General features: G+C 39.5%; 1 protein-coding gene across 1 annotated transcript in view; it reads left to right on the top strand.

The window, feature by feature from the left end:
• Positions 1-26,808, top strand: part of LOC114050321 (zinc finger protein 502-like) — a 152,263-nt gene that overhangs the window by 88,385 nt on the left and 37,070 nt on the right. Inside the window, exon 2 of the mRNA XM_027871932.1 lies at positions 24,770-24,843. Within this exon, the coding sequence (XP_027727733.1) occupies positions 24,770-24,843 (74 nt within the window). The remainder of the gene's footprint in view (positions 1-24,769; positions 24,844-26,808) is intronic.

Genomic DNA, 26,808 nt, shown 5'->3' with positions numbered 1-26,808 from the left:
AGTAGCATGCTTCATCAGTCCTCTGGAATCGTATATGGCAATTGCATTGATCTGAGTTCTTGTGCCTTCCAAAAGTTATTTGTTTTTACAACTCTGTTGCTAATGTAAAATTTGTACTATTCTGCTCATTTCATTCCTCATCAGTTTGCATATCTTCAAATTGTCCATTTTTATAATATTGCTGTTGCATATAAATTGGTCTTCTGGTCACTTCATTCTGCATCAGTTCATACAAGTCTTTACATGTCTCTTTGAAATCTTTCCCATCTTTTCATGATTGTACAGTAGTATTCTGTCACATTCATCTACCATGATTTGTTCAGACATTCCTTCAATTTCCAGTTTTTCTCATGACAAGAAGAGCTACTATAAATATTTTTGTGCATATAGGACCTTTACCTTCTTCCTTGATCTCTTTGGGGTATAGGCCAACATTGCTATAGCTGGGGCAAAGGGGATGCACAATTTAATAATTTTTTTGGTGTATAATTCCAAATTTCTTTCCAGGATGGTTGGACCCATTCATAGCTACATTCACAGGTTATCCATGTGCCCATTTCCCACAGCACCTCCAACATTCATCATTTTCTTCTTTTTTTCATCTTTGCTAATCTGATAGATATGAGGCAAAGCCTCAGAATTGCCTTAATTTGCATTTTCCTAATTATTAGTGATTTTGTACTTTTTTATATGACTCTAGATATTTTGTTCTTACCTTGATGAAAATCAAAGGTGTGAGGCAGTATGGTAAAGTGGATAGAGCTCTGGACCCAGAATCAGGAAGACCTGAATTCGAATCCAGTCTTAGACACTTACTAACTGTGTAACCTTAGGCAAGCAACTTAACCTCTGATTGCCTTAGTTTCATCAGTTACATGAGAGGTCTGGGCTCAATGACTCAAAAGTCCCTTCTAGCTCTGAGTTTATGGTCATTTGTGAAAACAATTTGAAAATTGTAAAGTAGGACATAGAAGTAATATATTATCATATTGATATTATTTGGGCAGCTAGGTAGCACAGTGGCTAGAGTCAGGGCCTGGAGCCAGGGAGATTCTTCCCCCTGAGTTCACATCTGCTCTCAGATACTTATTAGCTGTAATAAGCAAGCCACAGTTTCCCTGTTTGCCACAGTTTTCATATCTATAAAATGACCTGGAGAAGGAAATGGCAAAACACCCCCATATCTTTACCAAGAAAGCCCAAGTTGGATTGCAAAGAGTCAGACATGACTGAAAAACAATTCAACAATAACAGTTGTTAATTTTGTCTCTATAAATTATTCATAATTAATAATAAATTGTATATGATTCAGAAGAGAAACTGGAGAGGTTATATTTCATGAAGGAGGATGAATTTGGCTAGGGTCTTGAATAATTAGTAGGATTTGGTTAGGTGAAGCAGATAGGACTAGGTGTTCCAGGAAGGAAGAAGGCATTCCAGGTAGGCTTGAGAAATGCAGGAAAACACAAAATATGTTTCAGGGGCAGTAAGCAGGCTAAGACCAGGAAGCTAAATGTTTAAATAACAAGGCTGGATTGAGGCTAAGTGGCTGAGGCTGGGTGAAACTGGGCTGATTTGGAGGCAGGAGATATGAGTTCAGGTGTCACAGCTGGTATTTAACTGACTAGAATCCTGGGCAAATCACCCAATCTCTTGGTGTTCACAGGAAACTATAAGTTGCACAGATGATGCTGTTTTGCATTAGCGGAGAGAATTTCCTCCCTTGTTCACTATCCCAATGAAGTCACAGGTGTAGTCCTTCCTCACCCACCTCCCACTTCCACCACTCCCCATAAAAAACACCTAAGACAGCATGTAGACTTTATTGGAAGAGACAGATAATTAAGTTTTGAAGTTATTACAGTAGACCAGGCATGAGATAAGAATCTTCCTGAACCTGAATGGCAGTTGCTGGAATGAAACAGAGACGATGAACCCAAAAAGGAATATTTATTGAAATTTCAAAATGATCCCACTGTTGCTTTTCAGGGACCTTCATGATGAGCTCAGATTTTAAAAGACAGTGGATCAAAGATAGAAAGGACATAAAACCAAAGCTCGACACAAAAGTGACAAAAAAAAAACAACACAAAACCTTTCAAGATGGTGTCAGGAAGGTTAAAGTTGAGAATGCACCAGAGCTAGCTTGAAATACTAACATAAAAAGTCACATTTTTTCTGGCTTTAACCTGTCTGAACCATAGAGAACAAAGTAAATAGAAGGCCAAAGTTTGGATGCAATCTTAATAGACCACAGAAAGCAGAACTGCCCAATTTTATTTTGATTTTATTTCCTCCATCCAGAAGAATAACTTTTAATTATCTCCCTTTTAGTTTAAAGCATTAATAGGCCGTATTCATGAGCTTCAAAACATTACTTTGCCTGCTACTTAAGTTCAGGTCTCCAGATCTAGCTAAATCACACCCCAGGTTACTGAAGGAGCTTGCAGATGGAACATGTAAGCTCTCAGAAAACCAGTGAATGGCAAAGTTGGAAGAGAACTGAGTAGCCATCTAATCCAACCCACATATGAGGGGGAAAAAATCTCTTTGTAGGCAGGAACCGTTTTTTATGTTTGCATCCCAAAGCACCCATCTCTATGCCTTGTCAATACAGGTGCTTAATAAACATTTCTTGCCTTGGATTTAATATGGCTGCAGAACCACTTCCAGTAACATCTGAAAAATTACGGAAAACACGATGTTAAAATACTGAAGATGGGATTATGTCCCAATTGTCTCATCATTTTCCATGGAGACAAGAAACTTTCAGACCAGTAAAATTGGCATCAATCAATAGCAAATTTCTAGCCTTGATTATTAAACAGATGGTGTCTAAAAATTTAAAAGAGGGGGAAGAAAGACATATTTGAAGAGTGTCAGGCGAGAAGGAAACTTTTATATGGCATTCCAAAGGGCAGACCTGTAACCACTGATTGAAAGTTAAATGAAAGCATGTTTTGGCATAAAGAATTTTCTAATAATTGCAGCTGTCCAACAGTGGAACAGGCTAGCCTGCCAGCTAGCTGTGGCTTGGTGACTATCTGTCAGAGATGCTGTGGAGAGTGTTCTTATATTGATAGAGAAGTTGGGCTAGGTCATAAGATCATAGACTTACATTGGAAAGGACCTGAGATGCCATCTAGTCCAATCCACCCATTCTTCAGATGAGGAAACTGAGGCCTATGGAAGTTAAGTGAATTGTCTAAGGTTACACAGGTAATTAATATCAGAGGCAGGGTTTGAACCAAGGTCCTTGGACTCCACAGCCATGTGTTCTTTCTTCTGTAGCATAATTCTATAATCAGAATAATTAGGACTTTTTAACTGACTCCATCCTTTCCTCTCTATCAGTTAAAGATGACCATGAGATTTTGAGCTCAGAGAACTAGGAGAATGGCAGCACAGAAATAGGGAAGTTGAGTAGAAGCAGCTGGTTCGGGGAAGTAGAATGTGTAGATGAGGGGTTGGTTTGATTGACTTGTAGGACATACATAAGCATCCAGCAGAACCTGTCCAGTGCACAGCTGGAAATGAACAAGGACTAGGGGAAGAAAGGAAAGGAGAGAGAAACTGGGAAGACTTGTATAGAGACAACTGCTGAAGCCAGAAGATCAGATAAAGTCTTAGAGGGAGGGAAAATAGAGAGCTAAGAAATTAAATTAGGTAATGCCTATATTTGGAATCTGGAATATCATTGGGATAATAGATTTACAACTGAAAGGAACCTTTGAGGTAACAGAACCAAACACCCTTCATTTTACAGAATAGGAAACTGAGACTCAGACAAGCTAAGTGACTTGCCCAAGGACACATAGTAAAGGTCAGACTTTGGCAAAACCTGAGGACAAATCCTCCTCAAAGCCCAGGACTCTATCTGCTGTACCAAGATGAGACAGCAAAAGAAACAGTCAAGATGATAAAGAGGAGAGCCAGGGTATCGTGGAACCATGGAAATGATAGGAGTTATAGAATATGGCAGCGTAAGGGGTGTACAACTGCATAAGATGCTTGAATAGATAACATCAATTTGTCAGTAATTCCCATCCATGGATGATAGATGACCTGATTTGACAATCACCAAGTAGACTGATCTCCTGAGAGAATCTTCTTGGCTGATATGAAGATCCTTCTACAGATAACCAGAAAGAGATTCTTCCTCCCAGCCTCCCAACCAGGATGCTTAGAGTCAAAACTGTTTCCATGGGAAAACATAGGAAATTGCTTCTGGTAGCTTATAGATTGCCCTTAAGGGTTGCAATAAACCTCTCCACTGCTCTTCCATACCTGAGGTAGAACCTTTGGGCATGTCCTTCCTCCACCCTGGGCTGGTTGCTGGCTTGCCAAGAAGTCAGAGGCAGGAATTTTTGCATCTCCTTGGCACCATGCTGAATTCTCCCAAGTCCATCAAATACTGCAAAGTATACCAGAGTGGACATCTTTCAAGTCTAGCTTTGGAGCTGGATGGAGGGGTAGTTGTAGGAAGCTTTTCGGGAGAGTCCATAAGAGGTAGAAATAAAAAGGAAACTCCAAACCAATGATACATTTCACTGCATTGGAGTTCAAGAACCCAAGACTGACTCCTCTACAAGTTTGCTATAGGAATTGAACCAAGACTTTTCCAGTCCCATCCCAACGATTGCAAATGCATTTCCAGTCAAATTAAAGCAACTCTCAGATTCCACCTCACACTCATCAAAGTAGAAAAGATGGCAAAAAAGGAAAATAATAAATGTTGGAGAGGCTGTGGGAAAACAGTCATATTGGTGCACTATTGTTGGACCATGAATGAATACAACCATTCTGTAAAACAATTTGGAATTATCCATAAAAAGTTACTAACCAATGCCTGCCTTTTGACCCAACAATACCAGTGCTAAGTCTATACTCAAGAGAGTGTATATGTGTGTGTGTGTATGTATATACAAATAGCATCTTTTCTTGTAGCGGCAAAAAAATGGAAATTAAGGAGATGTCCATTAATTGAGGAATGGCTGAATAGATTGTATATGAATGTGATGGAATATTATGCTCTAAAAAGTTAGGGAATGAATGATTTCAAAGGACATATAAACTGATACAGAATGAAGTAAGTAAAGCCAGAAGAACAGTTTATACCATAATATCAATATTACTAAAAATGAACAATTTTGTAGACTTGCATAAATGTATAAAGAGTGAAATGAACCAGGAGAATAATTTATGTAATAACAGCACTGTAAAAACAACTTTGAAAGCTGTAAGAACTATGATTAATATAATGACCATTCATTATTCCAAAGGGCATGTGATGAAACATACTATCCATGACAGAGAGGCAATGGGTAGGGTGCAGAATGAGCCGTGTGTGTGTACGTATGTGTGTGTGTGTGTGCATGTGTGTGTGTGTGTATGTGTGTGTGTTGTATCTAGCTATTGAGGGAATTTGTTTTGCTCAAATATTTTTTATTACAAGGAATGTGTTTTTCTTTTCTTTTATTCCACAATGGGGTGAGGACATGGAAGGGAGAAAGAGATTTCTGATTTGTGGTGTGTTTTTTTTTAATAGAGAAGTGGATGGGGTGCCACAGACAGGGAATGTTGCATACTCTTTCAGATGAGGTAACTATAATAACTGATCAATAAACATTTATTAAGCACTACTGTGTGCTGGGCACTATGCTAATAGTGAGGGATTGAAGTACAGTAAAGCAGCATTGAAGCATGCTGTTGTTCTGGGAGTCAGGTGCTAGATGAGAAGGAAAGTAAATATAAAAATTGAGACAGAGGCTGTTGTGTGTATGTGAGAGTGAGGGAGAGAGAAATGGGGAGAGGGAAGGAAGGAGGCAGGGAGAGAGAGAAAGAGAGAGACAGAGGCAGACACACACAGAGAAAGAGAGAGAGAGAGAGAGAAGGAGGGAGGGAGACAGAGAGAAATAGAAAGACAGAGAGACAAAGACAGAGAGAGACAGAGAGGAGGGATGGAAACAGAGAGGGATAGAAATACAGAAAGAGACAGAGAGATAGAGATTGTGACCATGAGCGTGTGTTGCTGCTACTGTGAATATCTATGAACTGTCCCACAGATAACCATCAGGAACCTGCATGTAATTTCCGTGCTCACTGAAACTAGACTGTGAGCTGCTTGAAAACACACACTGTATTTTGCCTTTCTTTTTATCTCCAGTGCTGAGCACAATATCTGGCACATAGTCGATGCTTACTAAATATTAGTTGGTTAACTGACTGATGAGAGTCTAAACCTGGCCTTTTTATGTCATGGACCCCTTTTGCAATCTGGCAAAACCTATGGACCCCATCTCCGAAAAATGTTTTGAAATATATCAAGTAAGATATATAGCATTACAAAAGGAAATAAATTATATTGAAATGCAGTTATCAAATTTACAAAACAAGTTCACTGGCCCCAGTTTGGGGGTATCCTGACCTGGGGCATCCCACATAGGATGTACATGTCATCCACATGCATGTAATAATGAGGAAACCACAACTGTGTGCTGACCACTTAAAATATACCCTCTAGAGGATAAGGAAGAGTACTTTCCCTAAGAGTTTCAAACACCAAATTGGTGAGAACCAGCAACGTCTACAGAGAAGGACCAAGTCCCAACAACGTGGCCATGGCAAAGCAGCTGAAAACCTCAAGGAAGAGCTAGCCTGCCCTGTTCGCCAGGTTATGAAGGACATTAAAAGCCAACCAGATGGCTTTATATTTGATGCTAGAAGTAATGGAGTTTATTGAATAAATGGAGGAAGAGGGAGGGGGACATAGTCTGACCTGTGCTTTAGGAAGATCACTTTGATAGATGAGTGAAGGGTTGACTAGAGTGAGGAAAGCCTTGAGGCAGAGACACCAACCAGAAAGCTATTGCATCAGTCCAGGTGTGAAATGAAGATTCTGGGAGGAGCCTATCAATGACAGGAAGGGGTCAAAGAGGCAGAGAATACTTCCAGTGAGAAAAGGTCAGGGATAGAGTACAGCTCCAGTGTGAGGAGGCCACTGGAGCCTAGTAGAGAAAGTCCAAAGTGTCGATAGTAAAGGCTGGGACCAGTCTGCAAAAATTTTATCCTCTCCCATTTTCCTCAGCTCTTTTTAACCAGCATCCCCAACCTTCCCTGGGACCTTTCCTAAGGACTGGCTTCCTTGCTGTTTCTCAAACAAGACACTTCATCTTATGACTCCAGGTACTTTCTCTGGGATTTCCATGCCTGGAATGTTCTCCCCCATCATCTCCACCTCCTGGCTTCTTTCAAGTCCCATCTAATGGAACAGCTAGATGGTGCAGTGGTTAGAGCACTGGCCCTAAAGTCAGGAGGACCTGAGTTCAAATCTGGCCTCAGATGCATAACGCCACTAGCTGTGTGACCCTGGGCAAGTCACTTCACCCCATTGGTGAATACATTTCCAATGTATCCTGTCTATAGCTTGTTTGGACATGGTTGTTTTCATGTTGTTGTTTCATTAGTGGTGAGTTCCCCAAGATCAGAAACTGGTTTTACCATTCTCTTTGTCCCCAGTGCTTAGCACAATGCCTGGCACACAGGAGCTTAATAAATGTTTATTGACTGACTCAAAGGTCAGAGCAAGGAAAGCTAATACACACACACACATCTGTTTACCTTAGAGCTCCCAGCAGCTCATCAAGCCAAAACTGCCTTCCTTTACAGGTATTTCTCCATTAAATCAGGACAAATATATAATCTTGTCTCACTAGGGCCATGCATAGAACTGAGGCATCCTTTGTATCCCATGACCTGACACTCAGATGAAAGACCACATGGGTGAGAGAAGGGAGGGCGGAAAGGAAAAAGAGCAACTACCCAAATTCTCACATCACCTTTTGTTTTCTTTTTCTTTTGCTTTTTTTTTGGTAGAGCAAATATTTCAGTAGAACTTCTCTCCTTTTCAGCAGTATTCCTTCCTGCCATGATTGTTATTCCTGAGATCTTTCTCCATTAGACTTATTTCCTTTGAATCAAAGACATACTTCCTTCAGTTTCCGCGCATATTGACATCTTTGTTGTCCCAGAGGAAGGTTATCAGGATAGTGAAAGCACCTGGAGATCTTTCTGTATAGGAGAAGCTTATTGAAGGAACTTGGGAAGTCTGGGTTGAGGAAGAGAACACGTGATAGCTACACCCTCGATAGAATTGATAGTAACCCTATGACCACTCTCCACAGAGAGTGACTGCCTGGTCACACCTCTGTCCTCTTGGCTTGCCTTGTCTTGAGGCTTCTTATCAATCCTTGATGACAGAGGAGATTTGGATCGTTAGATAACTAATGGAGAGATTAGAAGAGACCGAGCAGGCTGTGAATCCAATGTTGGGGGATAGCTCCAGGGGCTCTCCAACACCCATCTATAGTCTGAGGCTTGGGTACCTGTTGGGCTGCCCAAATAAAACCACTCTGAGTCAATGTGGTATCATTCTATTCCCAAGACAATCTCCAGAGAATCCTCAATTGCTCAATCTCTCCCAAGCTACTGAAAACTGACTTTCAAGCCAAAAGTTGTCAAACTTTGATTCATAAATGCTGCTAGAATTAAGACCTCTTCTTTAAAAACTTTTGAAGTGACTTCCTTATCAGAATCACTTTGTTTCATTCTTTTTTATGAGTGTGGAGAAAGATATTTTAATGCAAATGCCTGGAAGGGTATTACCGGTATTTTCTCTGGGCAATTTTATAAGGAATAGGAATCCACATTTGTGGTTTCAACCTTAATCTCTTCCTGGTGGTCCAACTTAAGGAACTGAAACTGGCTGGGCTCCCACCAGCTGCTGGCTGGAGGTCAAACGGAAACTATGATTGCTCTGAGGACTTCATTTGCTAAGTGAGATGACATTTTAAAAAATCCTACAGCAACAGAATTAAACACTCATTTCAGAGACCCCCTCATAATAAATACTCAGCAGGTAAGTGGTAGATACAAATTATAAACACTTGAGAGGCAATAGAACATAGCAGAAAGTTCAGTGAAGTTGACATCAAAAGACCTGGCATTCTAACTCTGTAGTTATGGAACCTTTCAGAACCTCTGTTTTCCGGTCTACAAAAGAGAATACTAATATTCAAGTCAGTATGGTTATAGTAACTTGAGAACTCTCTTCATTGTGGTGCAGCTGGCAATGAAGATAAGAAAATCTCCTGCCCCATCTGGCAGAATGATCTGAGGCAAAGGTACAGGCTGATGAATTGCCAGTCACCTGAAGGGGAAAGACCTTTCAGAAGAGCATATACAGGGCAGCTTGTTGGATAGCACACTGGCCCTGGAGTCAGGAGGACATGAGTTCAAATCCAGCCTCAAACACTTAATAGTTGTACGACCCTGGGCAATTCACTTAACCCCAATTGCTTTCTATTTATTTATTTATTTTTAGTTTTCAACATTCACTTCCATAAGATTTTGAGTTCCAAATTTTCTCCCCACCTCTCCCCTCCCTTACCCCAAGATGGCATGTAATCTGATATAGGCTCTACATATACATTCATGTTGAACCTCTTTTCACATTAGTCACATTGAAAAGATCCCAATTGCTTTTTGAAGAAAAAAAAGAGCACATACAGGCAACTCTTCCTCTCCAAAGGTGTTCATACCTGATAGTGTGCCTACCGTCTCTACCAGGGGTTACTGGGCAAGACTTTGCAGACAATGGATGTACTCAGTCTGTACCTTTGCTCCACTACTAAAGGGGGAGGGCAACCTCGGGGTCATCTATTTAATACTCCAAGTGCTTGATTTTGTTACATCTGAACAGCTCTTATTAGGAACCTGAGACAAAGGTGCATTGTAGTTCTAGACTCCAGGGAGGGAAGTTCTGATCTTACATCTTTCCTCAGTCACTTACTGACCAGGCAAGTCACATCTGCTCTGCAAACTTCAGGTTCCTCATCAGTAAAAATGGAGCTATCTTCTGCTTCACAGAGTTGGAGTGAGGATCAAAGAAGATACGATATGTCAGATCCTTTGTAAACTTTAAAGGGCTATATTAACATAAGCTTTTATTACCTACCTCACTGGAGATCCAAAAACAACAAAAATTAACTAGTCTCCATTCTCAAGGACCTTATATTCTAAAGGGGCAGCAATATATACATAAAATTAATGCAAGGTAATTTTTGTGGAAGGGGCTACTAGTAGCAGCTGGGAGAAGGGACCAAGCAAAGCCTCTTCTAGAAGGTGCCTCTTGATCTAAAAGGCAGACGTGAAGGGGAAGAGCATTTCAGGCATGGGAGGCAGCAAGAGAAAGAGGACAACCCAAATGGAGCTATCAATGAGTAATTTTAGAAAATGCCCATTCATGGGAGTGGCAGTAAACTCAGTCTACTCAACCAGAGTGTCAAAAATTCAGATATGATTTTTCTGAGTAATAAATGAGAAATGTTTTTAGATATAATAATAATGGGACACAGTTCATTTAACAAGCATTTATTGAGTACTTGCTGTGTGCCAGCCACTGTGATAATAGCTCAGTTAATAGTTTTGCAGATAAGGGATGTGGCACAGATCTCCCTATTTCTTTTCTGTTCTAATTATGCATTCTTACAGTATTGAAGCATAGTCACATCAGCATGCATATCCCTGCCACAGATGCAGGTCCACAACCTAACAAGTAGTAAGTACATACCACATGTAATGTATTGTTCTAGGGCTGCAAACTCAAAGACAAAATGAAATACACTAAATGCCCTCGAGTAGTTTACATTCCACCAAGAGGATATAACATGTAAACTCCTCTCCACCTTAGCAGATCACTTTGTGAGTTTCTGCCGCTGAGTATTTCATCATCCTGTAGCAAAGCTATATGGGCCTTTAAGAACTCAGAAGGGCTGATCTTTAGATGGCAGACACTGATGTCACCTGACTAGCTCTGGAAGCCTTTACAGCTGTGTATGACCTACTAGAACTGTGAACTACTTCATTTCTAATCTGCGTGTACCTGTTTAAATGCAGAAGAGAAGCTCCAACTAAAGAGTCACAGAAAGGAGTTGCAGATTCAAAACTGTGGTGCTTTTGCCAACAATCTGCAGATTGGGGGCTCAGAGCTATTGAATAAAACATGATTCTTTAAAAAAAATTTCTAGGATGGAGAGATATTATACATACCAAGATCCAGCTCCAGGAATTATTAACCTGGGATCTGTGAGCCAGTTTTGTTTTGTTTTTAGTTTTAATAACTATTTGATAAATATTTCAACATAATTGATTTCCTTTACCTTAAGCATTTAAAAACATTATTCTAAAAACGGGATCTTGGCTTCACTAGACTGCAAAAGGGGTCCATAATACATACATAAAAATGGTTAGTGGACAGTAAATGAGAAGCAATGGCTGAGATGACACCGAGCACAGCCTCCGCCATTTTCCGTTTTTCTTCAAGCTTGACTGGAAAGAACTCATCTTCTACCTGGGAGGTACTGAGGGAGTAACTAGAGAGAAATTTAAGCCCAGGGGGAGGAGTAGCCCACCCACTAAAGGATGCAAGGGAGTAAGAGTAATAAATGATAAACAAGTCCTCCTCACCAGCATAACGCCATAACACTAAAGCAGTGCTGGAGTAGATCACAAGATTTGGATTCAAGGAGGGTTTAGATCCCACCTCCAGCACTTAAGGTAGACATTCATACCCAGGGTCACATCTATAACCATAGGTAAGTCATTCAAACTCTGTGCCTTACTTTCCTCATCTATAAAATGGAGACAATAATAACTACAGTGCCTACTGCCACCGGGTTGTTGTAAGGATCAAATTATATTGTGTGTGTCAAAGGTTTAGCAAACTTTGGAAGAACAAATAAAGAACATACTAATGTCTTATTTAAGGAGAGACAACATGGTTTGCTAGCAGGAGTATTGGACTTGGGTAGTGGAGTTCAAAGACCTTTTTTTATTAATTTATTTTTAGTTTGCAACATTCACTTCCATAAGCTTTTGAGTTTTAAATTTTCTCCCCCTCCCTCCCCACTTCCCCTCCCCAAGACAGCATACAATCTGATATAGGCTCTACATATACATTCCTATTACACATATTTTCACATTAGTCATATTGTAAAGAAGAATTAGAACTGATAGGAGAAAGCACAAGAAAGAAGAAACAAAACAAAACAGAAGGAAAAAAAAGCAAATAGTATGCTTCAATCTGCATTCAAACTCCATACTTCTTTCTCTGGATGTGGATAGCATTTTCAATCATGAGACTTTTGAAGATGTCTTAGATCTTTGCATTGATGAGAAGAGCTAAGTCTCCCAAAGTTAGTCATCATACAAGGTGGCTGTTATTGTGTACAATGTTCTCCTGGTTCTGCTCATTTCACTCAGCAACAGTCCATACAAGTCTTTCCAGGTTTTTCCAAAGTCCACTTTCTCAACATTTTTTATAGCACAATAGTATTCCACTACATTCATATACCACAACTTGTTCAGCCATTCCCCAACTGATGGGCATCCCCTCAATTCCAGTTCTTTGCCACTACAGAAAAAGCTACTATAAATATTTTTGTACATGTGGGTCCTTTTCCCATTTTTATGACCTCTTTGGGATACAACACTAGAAGTGGTATTGCTGGGTCAAAGGGTATGCATATTTTTATAGCCCTTGGGGCATAGTTCCAAATTGCTCTCCAAAATGGTTGGATCAGGTCACAATTCCACCAACAATGCATTAGTGTTCCAATTCTCCCAATATTTATCATTTTACTATATTGCCATGTTAGCCAACCTGATAGGTGTGATGTGGTACCTCAGAGTTGTTTTGATTTGCATTTCTCTAATTAATAGTAGTTTAGAGTGTTTTTTCACATGACTATAGATAGTTTTAATTTCTTCATCTGAAAATTGCCTATTCATATCCTTTGACCATTTATCAATTGTGGAATGACTTGTATTCTTATCAATTTTACTTAGTTCTCTATATATTTTAGAAATGAGACCCTTATCAGAGACACTGGTTGTAAAAATTCTTTCCCAGTTTTCTGCTTCCCTCCTAATCATAGTTGCATTGACTTTGTTTGTGCAAAAACTTTTCAATTTAATGTAATCAAAATTATCCATTTTGCATTTCATAATGTTTTCTAACTCTTGTTTGGTTAAAAATTCCTCTATTCTCCATAAATCTGACAGGTAAACTATTCCTTTCTCTCCCTAGTTGCTTATAGTATCAGCCTTTATATCTAAGTCATGTACCCATTTTGACTTTATTTTGGTATAGGGTGTAATATTTTGGTCTATGCCTAGTTTCTGCCATACTATTTTCCAGTTTACCCAACAGTTTTTGTCAAATAGTGAGTTCGTATCCCAGAAGCTGGGGTGAAAGACATTGATTTTTAAGCCTAGGCTCAAATTCTTCATACTGCCCTCCTCCTCTAATCTGACTCTCTGGGATTATAAAAGTTGGTGCACATTAAAATCTCTAGATATGTCTGCCTCAAGTTTAAGGCAAAAATATACCACACTTGCAAACCGTAGAGTTCAAGGCAGAAATTAACCACTGATTTTCCCCATGAAAGACTTTTTTCTTCCTCTCACCTGGTATTTTTCAATCTACAAGCATAAAATCTACTTAGCTCAGCAATTTGGTAAAATGGTTTTGCTGAGAATTTTTCTTTCCATTTTTTACAGTTGGTAAAAAGAACTCAATGTCCATGAAGAAACTAGACATGTAGGTCCCTCTCTCTTCTTTGAAGACTGATGATGTAGTTAATTGTGACAATTCTACCAACAGAACTCAGAATCAAGTTTATTGCTGCATTTGCAGTCTTTTTTCCCCTCAAGCCCAATAATTATGTCATCTAGTATTTCTCAGCTGCCTGCTTCATCACAGCTAAATAGCCAAAAGAAAAAAAAACTGTTATGTCACTGATCAACTTAAAATCCTCCCTGTGCCAAAGACAAACTTGCAGGTATGTGTGGCATGGGAACAAATAAAAAGGTGGGAGGAGATAAAGAAAGAGGATAAATTTACATGGCCATTTGATAAGTAAAAGGTGGACACAGAAAGAAAAAATTCTGGGAAGAATGAGCCTTTATATATATTCAACAGAGGCAAAATTTGGCTAGCTAGAAGTCAGCAAAAGCACCCATGGGAAGAAGAAGATATGTAGGCTTTTGAAGAAGTGATGAACAGGAGGAGATTCATGATACAACTGAATGCAAAGTTAGCTCATTCCAGAAGTCAAATGCAGAAATACTTTTCTCCCCTAAACCATCCCTGCTACACGGAAATGATGATGGTAATGATGATTGATGATGATGATGATGATGATGATGATGATATAAGGACTGCTTGGTGATCAGCTTCCAAATGCTCTTGAGTTTGATGGGGAGAAGGAAGGGGGGAGGGGACTTGACAGAGGAATATGGTTTTTGCAATCAATGCTCTCAGGAGGCTTTGAGATCTAATACAGCAAGTTGTGTCTGTCAGTTATGCATTCTGCTCAGAATAGATTTATCTTTTGAATCAAACTCATCTACAACTCCAAATGCATTCCCTCTTGCTTCCCTGCAGTGAAAGAGCCAAGACAAGTTCATTTACCAAGTCCACTGAAGTATGAAGCCCAGCTTCAGGCCAACTTCACTATACCTTCTCCATTCCATCTCAGGTCTTCCTCCAGAGGGAACAGGGAAGCAGGTAAAATTAAGCATGGCAAGTGAGGCAGAAAAAAGGGAGGTTTTTTGTTTATTTTTTTTTAAGCTCAGTATCTGAGCAATTAACTTTTCATCCTTACTCAGAGTCTTCTACTTCTGTCCCTATTCCTCAACCTGGATAAGAATTAGATCCTAATTTCTGAGAAGAGAAAAAGGACTGGCAGGCAGCAATGAGGGTGCAATTGAGATAAGTACATATTAGTGCATCTACAGAGGCTATGGGGCAAATTCAAGAGGCAGCTTGGCTCAATAATGAAAAGAAAATGGTGACAGAAGGTCAAAATTCCCTAGGCAAAAGGTAACAACTCTAGAAGAAGCAACCTCTCTTTTTTTCCGCTCTACATCTAAAATTGATTTTTCCCCAAAAGAAAGACTCCTTTTTAAGTTATAATAGAGAAGACCCCAGAGGATTAAGAATCTGGCTTCATACAGTATGTACCTGGAAAAGCATTTTAAGATAATTGGTTGGAAGAGGCAACACCATTGGGAAGAATGAAGAAAAATCTTAAGAAGAACACATCTATGAACCCATTTGCTTTAAAATGGCAACCATTTTCATATATTTTTTCCCTATGGTAAAATTAGCCCTGTAAACTAACTTAATATGACTAAGTCTAGGGAAAGACAGGATGATTCAGACTAGAAGCTAATTTCATGGTTCCAATAGCCTCAGTTTAAGTTTTAGCTTTGACTATGGTTCTATGAAACATCCTAATCTGAAATCTGAAACTCTTCTCTAATATCTTCTTCTCTACAACCATACACACACATACATGCACACTCTACCCTCTTTCTTAAACCACTGTGCCCATTAGAGAATATATACACAAATAAATAGAGGCATTCTCAGATGGTAAGACCTTTGATGGAAAGATTAGAAAAGATCTGTGCTCTGTAACTGGTCAAGAGATCAAGACTCTATCTTGCCAAATGGAAGAGAAATGTTAAGAATTTATCACACAGAACTTCTCCTGGAATTTACACCTACTTTTTTAGTTTCAATTTTGTATAGCTGTCTGATGTATGAATATGGAAACAGAAAGACTTGGGACAATATGGCATATTTGTCATGACAGTAAAGGATAGAGTTCTGGGAAATGCGTGGAAAGAGATTCTCCCAGTCATGACTGATGACAGGACCAAGTCTGCAACCAAGAGGATTATATATAAAAATGTGAATCTATTGCATGCTGCTGGAATTTTCCTCTCAAACATACCTTGCACTTAACTACTTTGTATATATTTGTATTTGTTAGCTTTATATTTATGTTGCATTTTTTTTATGTATACAGCATGTCTCCCCCATTAGAATAGAGATTGTTTCATTCTTTGTACTTATATTCCCAAGACCTAGCCTGGAATACAGTAGGCACTTAAATGTTGGCTTCTGAACTTCTTTCTCCTCTCTTCTGTGCTTTTTAAAAATTCTTTTAATATTTTTCTTTCATTTTGGTCTCATCATTACTACCTGCCACCTCTCCCTTCCAAAATGAAGCCCTCCCTTGTGATAAGCTGATATAGACAAGCAAAACATTCACACACCAGCCCTGGCCAAAAATGTACCTTGATCTGCACCTGTAATTCCCTCATCTCTCTGCCAACAGGTGAAGCATTCTTTATCATAAGTCTTCTGGAGTAGTCATTGGTCACTGTGGTAATCAGAATTCTTAAATCTTTACAAGTTGTAAGGAAATACCTTTTTGAAGTAGAATATACCTTCTTAAAATCCCCAACACAACTAAAAACTGCAACAAAGAAGTCTAAGGAAGAAACCTTTTTTCCTCCAAACATATGACTTTTGCCACTTTCCTGAAGCTTTGTTCCTCTGCTCTGCAAAGAGCTAAATATAAATTCAAATTTCACAGTTGGATGCTTTTCCACGTGCTGGATGCAATGGCTGCTGATTTGCTGTTGGAAACTCAAAGGTGCATTTTTTTAATGCTTCAGTGTCTTGTTCTCTTAGAGATCAGTCTCCTCCATGCATTTGGATCAGCTTCAGTTCTTCAACTAGTAACCTCACAGATTGAAAGCTTGAGAACCAGAGGTAGTAGAAACAAGATTTCGTGTGGGAGCCAAAGAAAAGGTGACTTTTCCCAGGAATTTTAGTGTCTTATCAGTGAGATAAGAGGAAAGCTTCATTATGCTAAGTGAGTTCCTAGCCCAGGGATTTCTAGCTGAAAAATCCATGAGTGATGATACCTTCTACTTTCCAGATACAGAAAATAAAATACAACCATGTTAGGAATGTTTTCTTTGGGGGGGGGAGGGGCAGATATTTCCTAAACTAGTATACACTTTAGAACAATTCAGGAGGCAATTAATACTCACTGTCTTATACAGAAGGATTTGTAATGGAGGAAGCAGAAATTCTTTAATTTTTGGTGTTGGCTGTTTCCAAAGTCAGACCTATTTTTGGTGGTTCAGACTAAACAGCTTAAAGATAAATTGCTTCTAATAAACTTATATATTCTGTTTTGAGCAATACATCTATAACAGAGTGTTCCTAAATATAGCAGATTTCTACATATAACAAGACACATGAAAGGAGTATCCACCAGGTGACACACCAATTACCCAGCACTCTACTTTTTTCTGTTACTATAAGGTTGCTTGTTAATCATTGGCTTCATCTCCATTTCACTAGGAATTCCTCCTGATGGAGTCAACTACTACTTCAATCACAAATATCAAAATATAGTCAAGTTGCACAATTTAATTAGGCTAGGGAAAATGCATAAATGAGAATAACTAGAATTACTAAGTATCTTTTCACATTATCCACAAACTTCAAAATAAAAACTCTCTCCCATTGGAGTCACAATGGAGTCCTTTATGAGCCTTCCACAGCAATGCTTTAATTCATAGCCCTGTCAAGAGGGGTTAAGACTTGCAAAAAATGCTAATCATGTGTGTTTATCTCAAAGCTAGGCTGCTGATACTGCTGACCTCATGGAAAATAGGACTATCAGGAACAGCTGCTGCTGCTTTCATAAATACTACAAAACCAGGAACCAGCTATTATTGCTATGGATCAGCGTCACTCTCCAGAGGCCCCATCTGTATCAAGTACCTGCCCAGAAATGGGTGCAGACAAGTCTTGTCCCTACTGAATGGGTACATCAATTCTCAGTCTTCCACCAGTTGGGGGAGGTAAAATATTACTAATTATGTCAGCTTGTCATATAGCCACCATTTTAAAAATTCTTTAAATAGCCAATGCACTGCACCTAGTGTACTTCATCATGTCTGTCCCAAATAACCTAAGCTTTGCTGGCACTAAAACCAATTGGAAATATTCCATTCCTGGCAGTCCCCAGGGAAACATCAATCTGAGTCTCTGGGCTACAGCCCACTAGACGTATCTATCACATTTAAGAGTTTTGAGTATGTGAAGTAGCAACATTTCAGAATGTAAAATACCTATTGTGGCTATTCTTTGTTCTCAAAGGATAGAACTCTGATGGATCTAAGTCATAAATGCATTAATGATGGCTAAAACATTTGTAAAACAAGCATTTTGTTGATGGCTGTAGAATTGTCTATAAGTTATCTTTTTCTATGTATAATATTTGAGAATTTAAAAATTATTTTGATGGAAGAAATGCTCACCAACCTATAAAACATGCCCTGACTTTGCCTACATTCATCAAAGTAATCTTTTTCATCATATATTTACCAGGCTCAGAGACATACATACATTGGTAGGTAGCAATTTACAGTGAAGAAAGAAATGTCTATACATCAAGGGGTCAATTGGATAAATCAAATTATTCTACCCTACCTAAAGTAAGTGATAAAATATTATGCCTGGTACCTTAACCAAGTGGAAAGGCATCTTGATTAAATCAAATCAAGGGAAGCCATTTCAAATAAGTGTGAAAATATGTTGATCAATTTAAATCTCTGATGAGTCAATCCATGACATAAAAGTGTTGTTGCAAAGGAGTGTTTGTATTGGCCAAAGAAAATTATGTCCTACGGGACATAATTAATAAGAGAAAGCACATGATTAGAGATATAGTTTGAGGAAGAGGAGTCAAAGATGACTCAAGGGTTATGACCATGGGTAACGGGACAGACAGTGATGCTCTTAACACAAATAAAGAAGTTAGAAGGGACTAGGATTTAGGGGATAAGGGATGAAGGAGAAGGAAGATGAGCTCTGCTCATGTTGAATTTGAGATGCCTAGGGGACATGCTGTTGGAAATGCCCAATAGGAATAGGAATGTGGGATTATCCCTCAGGAGAGACTGAACTGAATGTTTAGATCTAGGAGTTTGTTTAAACCCATGGTAGATCATCAAGTGAGAGAGTACAGTTAGAGAGAACACAGGCTGGGACAGAAACTTTGGGTACACCCACAGATGCAAAATATGAATGATGATTCAGAGATACAGAGAAGGAATGGTCAGATAGGCAGTAAAACAAAGAAGGCAATGTTACAAAAACTGAGAGAGCTAAAAAGGAAAGATTGGTTGACAATTTCAAATGCTAAAGAATGGTCAAATGGAATATTGAGTAAAAGCCATCAAAATCTGAACACTTGATTAATATCTTCAGAGCAAGTGGTTTCAGTTGAGTGATGAGGACATATTCCAAAGGGTTGGTGAAATGAAGTGCAAACAATTAGAATAGACAGTTTTGCTGTTAAAGGAGGCATAAATATGGGACAGCCTTGGGGAGATGGTAGGGTTAAGTGAAGGTTTTTTTTGTAAAGATGGCAGAGACTTTGCATTACTTTTAGGTGGCAGGGAAGGAGCCAGGTTATGGTGAGAGATTGAAATTTGGATATGGGAAGTGATTGTAAAGGCAGTCTGCTGGAAGAAACAGAGAGAGATGAAATCCAGGGCACATGCACAAAAATTGGCTTTGGTGAGGAGAAGGTAGAGTCTGTTTCTGGAAAAACTTGGTCTCCTTTTTAGCTTTTTCTTTAACACATTTTATTACCTATCACCAATAAACAAAAGATAAGCAAGCCCTCCCATCCGTAAGACTCAATAAACAAACTTTGTTATGAATAAAGGTCCATGGATAATTTTAAAATTGAATTTTTGGCAAATTAAAGACCAATCCTTACTGTTCAATTTCATTTCGATTCAATTGGGGGAATCAATTTGTTTTTAAATTGAAAATGATTTAAGAACTATATTCAATTTCCTTATCCTGTGGCCATTACTTCACTTATTTAGATGCTAAATAAAAATGACTTGGCTTTGGAAAACATTTTTATTCCATGGATAAGCATCACATTCACACAGATTCTTCTGATACCATGTATACTAAAAAGTGAATTATTTAACTGATGGGCAAGGTGATGCACAGAAATCCAAAATAACTCCCTCAATAACATAAGTCTTAGTGTATTAATATATTAATAAATGTATTAAATGGGGCTATGTTCTGAACACAATTCCAAATGCAAAATTAGAGCCATTGTATGAATAAATGAGTGGAAGGAAGGGTTGGAGATGCATTTCCACACACTTTCTGACTCAGATTTTCCAAAAATCTAAAGAGCTAAAGATTCATTCCCAGTCACTCCCGAAAAGAGGGACAAAAAAAGGATAACACAAGATTTAGCAGCTTCTATATTAAGGGACCAGAGGGGCTTGGAATATGATATTCTGGAGGTCAAAGGAGATAGGATTACAACCAAGAATCACCTACCCAGCAAAACTGAGTATAATCCTTCAGGGGGAAAAAATGGACATGCAGTGAAATAGAAGACTTTCAAGCATTCTTGATGAAAAGACTAGAGCTGAATAGAAAATTTGACTTTCAAATACAAGACTCAAGAGAAGCATGAAAAGGCAAACAGGAAAGAGAAATCATAAGGGACTTATTAAGGTTGAACTGTTTACATTCCTGCATGGAAAGATGACATTTGTAATTCATGAGACCTTTGTCAGTATTAGGGTAGTTGCAGGGAAAGAATTATATGTAGATAGATAGATAGATAGATAAATAGATAGATAGATAGATAGATAGATAGATAGATAGATAGATAGAGGGCACAGGGTGAGTTGAAGATGAAGGGGTGATATCTGGAGAATAAAATTAAAGGATGAGAGATTATACTGGGAGAAGGAGAAAGGGAGAGGTAGAATGGGGTAATTTATCTCACATAAAACAGATAAGAAAAAGCTTTAATAGTGGAGGGGAAGTGGGGGAAGGTGAGAGGGAATGAGTGAATCTTATTCTCATCAGATTTGGCTTAAGGAGGGAATAACATATACACTCATTTGGGTATGGAAATCAACCTTACCCTACAGGAAAATAGGAGGGAAGGGAATAAGTGAGGGGTGGATGATAGAAGAGAGGGCAGATTGGGGGAGGAGGTAATCTGAAGCAAATAATTCTGAGGAGGGACAGGGACAAAAGAGAGAATAGAATAAATGGGGGGGCAAGATAGGATGAAGGGAAATATAGTAGTTTTTCACAACATGACTACTATGGAAGTGTTTTGCATAACTATACATGTGACCTATATTGAGTTGCTTGCCTTCTCAATGAGAATGGGTGGGAACAGAGGAAGGGAAAGAATTTGGAACCCAAAGTTTTAAAAACAAATGTTAAAAATTGTTTTGACATGCAACTGGAAAATAAGATATACAGGCAATGGAGTATAGAAATCTATCCTGCCCTACAGGAAAATAGAAGGGGAAGGAGATAAAAGAAGGGGACAATGATAGAAGGGAGGGCAGGTTAGGGGAAGGGGTATTCAGAATGCACGACATCTTGGGGGGGTGGAGGGGCGAGATGGGGAGAAAGTTCGAAACTCAAAATCTTGTGGAAGTAAATGTTGAAAACTAAAAATAAATCAATTAATAAAAATATTTTTAAAAATGCTTACAACAAAAATGCTGGAACATAGTAAGATATACATATATGTATGTGTGTGTATGTGCGTTTATTTCCTTATCTATTTATTTGTTTATTTATTTATTTGTTCCCTTCCCCCTATACAATTGTCATGTTCAATGTAACCCAGGGCTCATACATGTTTCTGTGCCCCTTATTTGTATCATTAGCAATGCATGGGGTTTAGGAGCAAGCATAACATGCAGACATGATTCAAATCCACATACTATCATACTAAATTCACAGAACATGCAGACACCACAAATTTAATGGTATTTAACAAAGCAGGAACAGGAAGATGGAATGTTTTTATCAAGTACTTAGGTCTGTCACACTGACTAGAACAATAGCTTACATTTATATAGCACTTCAATGCTTGCCAAGTCCTTTATTCACATTATCTTATTTGATCCTCACAAAAATCCTATGAAGTATTATCCTCATTTACAGATGAGGAAATTGAGGCCCGGGGTCACAACTACTAGATGTCTTGGGAAGGATTTGAGACCATTTCTTCCCAATTCCACAGATTGAGTTTCATCTCCATCAAACTGGTCTGGAAGAGATTTCTAGTTGGCTCTAGAGTGCAGATATTCTGAAGAGTCTGACTTAGGTGTGATGTAATGACAAACTTCTTAACAATAAGAGCTCTCCCAAAGTGGACTGGGGTGCCCCAGGAAGTAATGAAGTCCTGAAGCAATGTTGGTTTTCAGATTTCATTTCTTACCTGTCTGAAGTACTTTGGGAGTCTCTTGACTTCTCTACCATGCCCCAGGAAGCTCATTGTTGGGAAAAACTCATCACCTTGCAAGATCCCAGCATGAACATTCCCTGTCCCTCTGATTGGGGGAGGGGGTGCAGCAGGGTGAGATGGAGCAATGAGCTTGAGAACTTCCATTTAAGGAGGGAGCATCACTCGTAGCTTCTCCTCACTTCTCTCCTGGCTGCACTACTTTGGGACTTCTGTGACTTTTCCACTACACCCCTCTACACCCCTACATCAGTTTGCTTCCCTCCCTTCTCCCCTTTTCAACTCCTTTTGTATGTTGCCCTCCCCTATTAGATTGTAAGTTCCTTGAGAACAGGGTCTGTCTTCTTTTGTATTTGTATCCTCATCACTTCACAGAGTACTTGGAACAGAGTAGGTGCTTAATAAATGTTTATTGACTGACAAAGGTTTAGCTTTTGTTTGTGCCCATAGTAGTGAGAATTCTTGTTTTGATTTGGGTTAGATTAGATAGCCTTGGAAGTCCTGTCAAATCCTGAAGCTCTGACATTTTGCAATGGACAGCCAAGTGCTAAAGTGGATAGAGCACTAGGTCTAGAGTTAGAAAGACCCAAGTTCAAATCCAACCTCACACACTTACTGGCTGTGTGACTCTGCATAAGTCACATCACCTGTGTTTGCTTCAGTTTCTTCTATCTGCAAAATGAGGATAACAGTATCAACCTCAAGGGTTATTGTGAAAATCCGATGAGATAAAAATTATAAAGTGCTTAGCCCAGTGCCTGGCAAATCATAAGGGCTGTATAAATGTTAGCCATAATTATTGCTTAGCCTCACTATTAAGGCTATATGCAATTACAATATAACATCCAAATTAGTTGCATAAAAGCTCAAGATACATAGGCCCACATATAGAAACATATGACATACCAGATCAAACACGTAGGTCACCTGCAATACATTTAATTCGATACAACATTTACCAAAACACCATTTCTGATGTTATATATGAAATATTCATCATATACTTTCATCTCTGAAATAAATGTTTGATATCCCTTTACATCTAGAGTTGACCTTCAAGTGAATATGTACTTTTCATATCCTTTGACTCACTGGCCTATGGTCCTTGTAGTACTTCAAGGCCCAGGCATAATGTCATCATCTCTAGCCTTTAATAAGTCAATCCCTGTAGGTAGCCTCTGTTGCTTTGGGTCCACCAAAGAAGAGGTATTTGGCAGAAAATAGAGAGTCTCTGGATTCAGCCTTGAGACACTAATGTACTGTTAGAGGAGTTGTGAACTGATCCAACCATTCTGGAGAGTAATATTGAACTATACCCAAGGGGTTATAAAACTGTGCATACTCTTTGTCCCAGCAATACCACTACTACATCTCTATCCCAAAGAGATAAAAAAAAGAGGGGGGAAAGGACCTATTTGTACAAAAAATATTTATAGCAGCTCTTTTTATAGTGGCAAAGAATTGGAAATTGAGGGGATGTCCATCAACTGGGGAATGGATAAACAAGTTGTGGTATATTACTATAATGGGATACTATTGAGCTATAAAAAATGACAAGTAGGATGATCTCAGAAAAACTTGGAAAGACTTACATGAACCTATGCAGAGTGAAGTGAACAGAACCAGGAGAACATGGTATATGGTACATAGTACATAGTAACAGCAATACTGCACAATGATCAATTGTGAATGGCTTAGTTATTCTCAGCAACACAATGATCCAAGACAATTCCAAAGGATTCATGATGAAAATTGTTATCCACCTCTTGGGACAATACAAGCATTCTTGGGTCCCATGGGAACAGTCATTGTCTCAAGTCTTGAGAGTTCTGACCACCCTGCCAGAGACACAACCAGAGCTCTGTGATAGGAACAGGAGTGCAGTACCTGTCCAGGACAAGAACTAGGGATTGTGAACAGGTAATGGATGGCCCAGGGAAACAGGGGGAGCTAAATCCCTCAGTGAACACCTGGTGCTGATCTAAGCAATACACTTTAAGAGATGATGATATTATCATCCAGAGCACAAAGGATTATTGTCATGCCAAGCTCAGGGTACAGCCTGCTTGCTAGGCCTTAGCTCTGGAAAACAGGGCATCTCCAAAATATTTTGACAAAATCAACTGTGATGGGACCAGTTGTGGTTAATCCTCCTATGTCTTGACATTTCTACTATGAACAAGAAAGGAAAACTTGCAGAGCCCAGAAGACAAATTATCCTGAAGAGTGAGACTGAGGAAGATTCAAACAAAGCTTTCTTTTTCAAGGTCTTGGAGACTGAGCTTTGTTTCAATTCTAACAAACGGGCAAGTTTCAGGAAAGTGTTGCTGAGTCCCTCTGTGAGGATCTGGTGGCCAGGAGGCCAGGAGAGAAGGGGCATCCTACAGGCATGGGCATGGAGGCAAAGAGTCTTGGGGTATAGAGGGAAGGGAGTACTTGCAGTTTTCCTGCATCCTTAGCACCAACAGAATTGAGAGGATTGACTGAATTGGGTTTATGCTTCCAAATAGGGTGTCTGTCCTCTATGCTGCGGAAGGTGTGTCCAGGTCCATGGACTTGAACCACTGGACTGAGAGCCTGAGAGGTCAGGCTGAGTGTGAGAGACTTGTAACTGTGTGACCTAATGGGATCTGAGAGGTCAGGCCTGAAAGACTCTAAGCCTTCCTAGATGCTTGGAGAGTGACCCCAACTGCAGGGTGAGAAAGGGATAGGGAGAGAGGGGAGGCTTACATACCTTCCAGTCTTGGCTAGAGAGGAACTGTAGCTTCTTGTCTCTTTTACCTTTGAGACTTATCAGATAAGCCCTAAGCATTCCTGCTCTCCATTCCCATCCTTCTGGGAATATTGAGCTGCATGTACTAGAAAATGCATATGAAGTTTTAAGTTAACAACACAGAGCACAGAGACCCCGAAACCAAGGTGCAGGGATCCCTGAAGAAAATCAGGCACAGAGGCCAACAGGACACAGAGACCCCAAAACCAGGACACAGGGACCCTCAAAGAAAAATGAGTAGCAGAGGCCCACTTACCCACCTCCCCCAACATCACATGGGGGAGGGGAAGGAACAACACAGGGTAAAGGGTAAAAGTCCCATCAAGCAGAGCAAGGTGTATTTTCTTTAAGTTTTGGAGACTAAATTTCTTACTAAGCTTGTCTTATTTAGAAATCTCCTTCACAAATCATTTTTCTAGATTACATTGAGGTCAGGCTGTATTAGAATGGAACAATAGGCACTTTTCCTTAAGATCTCCTCCCGGAATTTCCCATCCTAGTCACCTAGCAACCTCTGGCTCCCAGCTTTTACAGATTACTGAAGGACAAAGCCAGTGTACCAGGCACAAGGAAGTCTTCAAGCTCTTTTGTGAAGGTGACCAGACATCACTCTGTGGTGTTCCCAAAGCCCAGAGCATGGGGCTCATAAATTCTCTCCTGTAGGAGAAGCTGTTCATAATTGCAGGAAGAAGCTCCAGCAAAGCTTTAGGAGGAAGCTGAGAAATTTCTTGCTCAGAAGGAAAGACGTTGTTGACTGGCACTGGGGACACAGGCCAGATACTGGGCAGAGGAGAATATAACAGACTGAACCACTTCCTGATAGAAGAAGATTCTCACTGTCTTGAAAGGGTGAAGGAAGAGGAAAGGGCAAGCCAGGACAGACTCTCCCAGCCTATGCAATGCCTTCAGGATCTCATGCTAGTTCCTCAGGAAGCAGGCCACCAACCCAATGTGGATCTGCTATGGGAAGTCAAGCAGTTGCTGAGAAGGACTGAATCAGTGTTGTCCCAAAGGGCCAAGGCTGTTACCCCAGAGCTGAGAGAATACCCCATCCCTGGCATAATAGAGATTTAAACAGCTATATTGAGAATTTCTTGTCATTCCTGCCCTAGTTTAAAAGCAAAGGAGAATTTGTCTTAGGCCACTGAAGTACATGACCTAATCCAGTATTTCATGGAAGGAGAGCCAAAGCTGGATGTAGCACCTTGATACAAAGGTAAAAGATGGATCCTGTTAGATTATAAACAGGAATAGTTTTCCAAAGGTACATAACAAAATTCTACTAGGGCCCAGGCATCCTAAAAGCAGTCCAATCCTTCATCATTCAGCTACAGGCTACTCCATTTTTACAACTATAGAATTCTGATTTTCTCACAAAAAGTGGCGGGGATGAAGTTTTCAATGAAGAACGAGCAAGATTTGCTTCAGAGGACTCCTAACTCTTCTGGATCCTGATATAAGACAACATAGATCATAGGAAGCCTTGTCTGTGACAAAACCCTTGCTACTTATCTATAGAATATTCTTCCACTGGCATTATCAATACTAAGGGCTTGGGCAAGCAAATAAAAGACCCTCAGAAACCAACTGGAGATCTCTAGGCTTGACGTTCTTGCCTCATGCCCAGGAAACCCCAAGTGTTCCAGGCAAAGAAGTTTCTTTGCTCTAGTTTACCATCGTAGTAGAATTGTCAAAGTAGTAGAACATAAAACAGGTGCAGCTTCAGGTACAGAATTCTAAGATGGTCATTGTTAGAGTACATCAGAATGAGGACTG

Source organism: Vombatus ursinus, unplaced genomic scaffold (genome assembly GCF_900497805.2).
Source record: "Vombatus ursinus unplaced genomic scaffold, bare-nosed wombat genome assembly UNPS02014799.1, whole genome shotgun sequence".
Lineage (NCBI taxonomy): Eukaryota > Metazoa > Chordata > Mammalia > Diprotodontia > Vombatidae > Vombatus > Vombatus ursinus.
This window is presented reverse-complemented; position numbering and strand designations above follow the sequence as displayed.